The following is a 6,471-nucleotide window of genomic DNA, read 5'->3' as shown; positions in this document are numbered from 1 at the left end:
CTGTGTGCAACGATATACAAAGTCCTTTCCCATCTCCTGGTTTGCACTGTCAGTTTTCAAATGCTGATAATGCTCTGTCAGTCTGGAGTTGGACAGGGCAGTTGTACATGATATAAAGTGATGGGATCTTCAGTAAGCAAAGAAAAATGCTGTAAAGATGGGGTACTAATATCTGAGAACTGAAAGTATTCAATGAGTGCTTTTGCTTGTAGCCAAAGTCACAGGGTAGAGAAACAGTCTGGGAGGTTGTTATGGAAACAAGTCCCTGGAGATGCCTACTTTACTTTGCAAGGATGTGCTCTGCCTTAAGAAGGAAATATCTAGACAGACAGACAGAACTGCATTTCAAACATCCAGGAGTGAGTGTTAACAGCTGAGGACTTGAGGTAAGATTTTTGAAAGCATCTGTGATTTGGTGGCATGAGCCATCTATAAAGTCAGTGGCATGGGTGCCACTATGTCACCACTATGTCACTTAAGTCACTTGAAGAAATTCTGAAAGCTGCTTAATAAAAATGATGAATACCAGAAGCAGTATAATATATAGCATTGTTGATGACTGTGGGACTACACTATACTGTTTTTTAGGAGATGCTTAGAAAAGGATTTCATGCCTGAATGAAAGCACCTAGGTTACATTTCCAAGCTTCTGTTTCCTTTTGTGTTTCTCTTAGCTCTAACATAGAACATCCAGGGAGCAACCACCTGTCCTATTTCACAAATTTTCATTTGCATTCTTTCCAGAACTGAAAAATATGGAATGCAAAAACTGCACAAAAAGTTGCATGTTTGCAGCAAATTTAATTTGCACCAGTGGAGACTGCCCAAAGCCACAGCACTCCAGCTAGAAACTCACTGCGGAATTTCACCTCAGAGCAGAAAGTCTCTTCACCTCTCTACATGAGCTCTCTGCAAGACATGCTGGGATTATGTTAATGGTAATTTGCCTCACATCTTTTTTTGTTGGAGCCTCCATGTCCATTTGTCACACTGGCCAGGAGAACAGCCTGTTCTTAGGAGGGATGGCTCCTGCCTGGCAGGGAGTGGGGTCAGGCCCAAGGGAGAGAACGAGCACAGGAATTTTTTGACATAGGCTCAGTGTGGCTTGTGCTTAACCTGAGTTTTTTATATCTTACTTTGGGAAAACTTATATCAGCTGATACACTCAGGCATAAAATAGCACCAAACATAGGCTACTAGGAGACTGCAACAGCCTTGACACAACCCTCTTAAGTAACAGGTTCTTCTGCTAGTTTAGTGCATCTGCTAGAGCAACTTAAAATTTGAAGTTACTCTCTTTTACTCCAAAAAATATTTCATTATAGTGAACCTGATACACAGATAAGAACAACAGCATTTTACAGAATTAACTCAGAGACCAAGACAACTTTTTACACAAAATCCCACCTTGCAGACCCTTCCTCAGTCCTGCTTATTACTTATCCACCATTTACATGCTTCAGAGGATGCAGAATGACTCCCAAGGCCCAGACCATCCCAGACATTTGCCTCAGTCCCAATGAACCAAAGACTAATTGGGCACTTACGTATCTCTGTGGAGACTGCCCTGAAAGACACATTCTGCTCTCTTTATTCAGGCAAGCTCCTCTGAGCTACAGGGCCCTCACCACACCACACTTGCATTTCCCAGACTGACCTGCAGTAACCGAGACAAGTAGCATTTTGCTACTGACTTCAGCAAGAGAGAGAAGAGAGTTTTCAATATAATGGCTGTGCTCTGACCCCGGGGGAGATCCCTGTACATTAAAACCCTTTGAGAAGACAATGGGACTCCGGAGAAATGCAGCAGTTAGGTCTCACACAAACAACCTCTACCATATGATCAGGACCCAGATGAGGAGAGGCCACAATAAAAGCTCTCTAAGCATGGAGCCAGATCTCAAGACAATGAAAAACAAGCAGGGTAACAAAGATGCAAATAGATACTATCTCACAACCCTGACAGTTCTGACTATATTGAAGGATATGTCTTTAGCATTCTCAGCCCTATGACTGAAAAAGCATAATATATACATTTGCATAAAATGTACTCTATAGATTTTGCATCCTGATACTACGTGTTTTACGTATTACACGTCACATGCAATATGTAGTACATTCTAATATGTATATCATATTGTATGATGCAAGGCATTAATGGCTGCCTTTGCTTTCATACACATGCACACACGTGAATGCAGAATATACATTTACATTTAAAAACAAACAAAGGCATTTTCTTGCATAAAAAAATATCCATAGAATCTAAAAGCATCCATTTCCCCTTCTCACACACTGGCAGCATTTGAAACATTTTAAAGTTGGGTATAAGACACAGCTGATTAAAAAAAGAAAGACCAAAAGAGAAACAAAGACCAAAACAAAGACAGAAAGAAAGACAGAAAGAAAGAAAGACCGAAAGAAGGAAGGAAGGAAGGAAGGAAGGAAGGAAGGAAGGAAGGAAGGAAGGAAGGAAGGAAGGAAGGAAGGAAGGAAGGAAGGAAAAGATATTACCTGGGAAGCAAAACATGCATCTTAAGATGCAAATCTCTGGTCCCTTGACAAGCCCAGCACTACCAGCCAAGGTATGCATTTTGCAATGCTACTTACTATAAGTTGCTCTCATAAGACCTAGTGCATGCAAAAGACATTTCTCTGTCTTCTATGTAAGAAATACACAGAACTGGCTGAATCAGTAAAAAAAGCAAAAACATTTCTTCAAGGTTAGCTCTTCTTCCTCTCATTTGAAAGATCTGGGGTACTGAGTTTGTGCAGATGGCTTAGGCAAGCTTGTATCAGTGCCAGTCTAAATCTCTAATGTTGACACACTTACCCTGGGGTAATTTATGACTGTGACCCATTATATCAGTGCAATCTTCAGATAGCACAGGTGGTTGGGGTTTTTCAGCAATGCCAACAAAATACCAACACACAAACTTCCCTCAGCTATAGAAATAATAAAAAAACTTCAATAAAAATGCAGTGATGTCAATTGCTCTCACATGCCTGAATACAGAACTGGATATCTGAAGCATAAACTACCTCTCATTAAACACCATTGTGTAGAGATAAACTGCGGAGATAACAAATGAATTTTGTCAAATGTGCCTAGCATCAGAAGGCACTTAGCACTATGAAGATTAACTTGGTACTATAAAAGCCAATTAACATCAGGGCACTGGAACAAAGAAGGCTGAAATAAGCTCACAACACAGAGATTCTTCAACAAGCCTGTTGATTTCTTTATGCCCATTTTTGATGAATAGTGTATGGTCAGGAGTGGCAAACAGCTTTTAGATCTATGCGTCTTTTTTGAAACACAAACCAAGTGGGTCTTCAGCATGCCAAGTGTTGCAAAGAAGAAAGGCAGCTGTTTGTTGACTTCTTCCTTACAGCTAGAGAACTCACTGTGATGCTGGCTACAGCATTTCCATTATTCAAAGGCAATGGCATGGCAGGCGTGACTGATCCCACAGCCAAGGGCACAGCGCTGGCACAAGAACGAAGGGCACAGCTCGAGCCAGATGTTTGTAGCCCCCTTAACTATTTACTCCCTGTTGAATCCTTCAACTGGAGTTGTGGCAAGGGGTTCTTTGCTAGTGGAGAAGAAAGGTTAGGCTTCAGAGCTAATATTGGTTTACAGCAGTCTTCAAAAAAAAGGAAAAGATATTCATGAGGGAGTGGGGGACGACAGCTAGCACTCCACAGAATAAAGCAAGAACATTTCTGACTGCACACAGTAATGAGAAACAGCAAATCAGCAGAGAAGAGCCCATTATCACAATCACTCTGTTTACGGTATCACAATTCACAGTCTGGTATGTAAATGTTGAATAGATCCAGCTGCTAGTGGGAAGACGGATGTGCAGCAGCTTGCAGCTCTGTGTCTGGACCCATGACAACAAAACCGATCACACCTCTGTCAGCATTTTCTTCTCTTTATAACCCTGATTGTTGGGGGGAATGAAGTTGGAATATTTCATGGACTCCAGGTCTTCTGCTTCCAGGAATTCAGATTTGCTGAGAGACTGATTACTGTCCCCCTTCTTGGGCTCAGAGAAGGGTGACTGCTGCTGGCCACAGGTGACATGGGTGTACTGGCACTGCTCTTCATGATCAGTCTCTCGGTGGTAGAAGTAGTTGAAGTTGGACACGATGACAGGGACAGGCAGGGCAATGGTGAGCACACCAGCAATGGCACACAAGGAGCCCACAATCTTGCCACCAATTGTCATGGGATACATGTCCCCATAGCCCACAGTGGTCATGGACACCACTGCCCACCAAAAAGCATCGGGAATGCTGGTGAACAGGGAATCGGGGTCATCGGTCTCTGCAAAGTAGACAGCACTGGAGAAGAGGATTACCCCGATGAAGAGGAAGAAGATGAGGAGGCCCAGCTCCCTCATGCTGGCTTGGAGAGTCTTCCCCAGGATCTGCAGCCCCTTGGAGTGCCTGGAGAGCTTGAAGATCCTAAAGACTCTGACCAGGCGGATGACTCTGAGGATGGCCAAGGACATGGCTTGCTGCTGGCCCCCATTGTTGCTGCTGCTCCCAGGCTGCTGCTTCTGCTGCTGCTGCTGGGCCAGCTCCGTGCCCAGGGTGATGAAGTAGGGGATGATGGCCACGATGTCGATGATGTTCATGATGTTGCGGGAGAACTCAGGCTTGCTGGGGCAGGCGAAGAAGCGAACGAGGAGCTCAAAGGAAAACCAGATGATGCACAGGGTCTCGATGAGGAAGAAGGGGTCAGTGAAGAAAGGGCCTGCACCGGCAGCAGGTCGCAGGGGCTGTGGGGTCCCGCTTGGTGGTGGTGGCGGTGGCAGCAGCAGCGTGTCGTCCCCGGGCACTGCTGCCTCCCCGAAGCCGGGCTGGGAGCCCTTGGGCTCCTGGCGGAACTCGGGTAGGGTCTCCAGGCAGAAGATGACGATGGAGATGAGGATCACCAGCACGGAGACGATGGCGATGGCCCGGGCCGGCCCGGAGCTCTCAGGGTACTCAAAGAGCAGCCAGACCTGGCGCTGGAAGTGGTGCTGGGGCAGGGGCTTCTCCTCCTCCTGAATGAAGCCCTCATCCTCCCGGAAGGTCTCGATGGCCTCCTGGCCCAGCTGGTAGAAGCGGATCTCCTCCAGGAAGATGTCGAGAGGTACGTGGACTGGCCTCCGGAGCCTGCCCCCGGACTGGTAGTAGTAGAGTATGGCATCGAAGCTGGGCCGGTTGCGGTCGAAGAAGTACTCGTTGCGGAGCGGGTCGAAGTAGCGCACCCTGCGGCTGGGGTCCCCCAGCAGCGTGTCGGGGAAGATGGAGAGGGTCCGCAGCTGGGTCTCGAAGCGCAACCCGGAGATGTTGATCACCAGCCGCTCGCTGCTGCAGCAGCCGCCGCCGCTCCGCTCCTCGCCCGCCGCCTCTGCCTCGCCGCCGCCCGCCCGCGGGGCCGCCAGCGCCAGCGGCTCCTCCGCCCGCATGCCGCCAGCTCCCTGCCCGTGCCCGTGCCCGTGCCCGTGCTCGTGCTCGTGCCCGTGCTCGTGCCCGTGCCCGCTCCCCGCCGCCTCCCCTTCACCGCCCGGGAGGAGCCGCCCCGCCTGTTGCGCCTCGGCGCGCTCGCACGGCGGCTCCGCGGGGCTGCCGGAGCGCCGCAACTCCTCCTCCGGTCCTGGCCACGGTCACGGTCACGGCCACGGCCACGGCCACGGCCACGGCGTGCTCTGCTGCGCGGCGCGCCCGGCTCTGCCCTCCCCGCTGCGCGCACACGCAGGCGCGCACATACACACGCAGACCCCGCCGGTGACACGGCGAGGGAGGGACAGACGGACACGCGGGGACAGACAGAGGCACCCAGGGACACGCACGCCGGCACCCACACGCCTAGGTACGGAGGGATGCAACAGCCCCAGCCCGGGAGGGGGGGTGGGGACGGACACGGCCCTGGGGGTCTCCCCGCGTGTATCCAGCTGCAGGGGGCTGCTCCCCGGCCGGGCGCTTTGCAGCAGCTCGCCCAAGCGGTGGCACCCCCCGGCTCTTCTTCCTCCCCACCCGTCCACCGTCAAAACCTGCTCCTGCCCCTGCAGGCAGACCCCCGACGAGGATCGGACACCGCCAGCTCCGACCAGTGCCCCGATGCTGGAGCCAGGAGCCCTCGGTGCTGTGCCTGCCCCCGCTGCAGGCTCTCCAGCTGACCTTGAGCGAGGCGCTCCGTGCCTGTGACTCGCAGACCTCCGTTTATAAATGCCACTGCCGAGATGCAAGCACGGCAGTGGCATCCGGCCGCTCACAGATGGAGGCAACCTGTCACACATTGAACTGCAGCTGGGGAAAAACACAGGTAAATACACTTTCTGATTTGGAGTGCGTAGGATTTGTCCCTTCTCCAGGTATCAAACAGTTGAGCTTGCTCTTTGTTTGTTTGTTTACCACCACACATTACCGCATCTCCCTGGGAGCCAACACTACATTTTGCAGGCAATTAGACTT

The 6,471-nt window shown here is 50.1% G+C and overlaps 1 protein-coding gene across 11 annotated transcripts in view; it reads right to left on the bottom strand.

Annotated features, from left to right (window-relative positions):
- Nucleotides 1-5,862, bottom strand: part of KCNA6 (potassium voltage-gated channel subfamily A member 6) — a 27,819-nt gene extending 21,957 nt beyond the window's left edge. For 9 of the 11 annotated variants that reach the window (XM_048080004.2, XM_048080005.2, XM_048080002.2 and 6 more), the window contains exon 1: nt 1-5,862. This exon is cut by the window's left edge and continues 723 nt beyond it. In XM_048080004.2, coding sequence (XP_047935961.1) covers nt 3,912-5,465 — 1,554 coding nt within the window. In that variant the 5' untranslated portion in view covers nt 5,466-5,862 and the 3' untranslated portion in view covers nt 1-3,911. The other 2 variants (XM_048080011.2, XM_066977431.1) reach the window with 2 other exon arrangements.
- Between the last annotated feature and the right edge of the window lie 609 nt (nt 5,863-6,471).

The sequence above is a fragment of the Anser cygnoides genome, chromosome 1 (assembly GCF_040182565.1).
Source record: "Anser cygnoides isolate HZ-2024a breed goose chromosome 1, Taihu_goose_T2T_genome, whole genome shotgun sequence".
In the NCBI taxonomy this organism is placed as follows: domain Eukaryota; kingdom Metazoa; phylum Chordata; class Aves; order Anseriformes; family Anatidae; genus Anser; species Anser cygnoides.
This window is presented reverse-complemented; position numbering and strand designations above follow the sequence as displayed.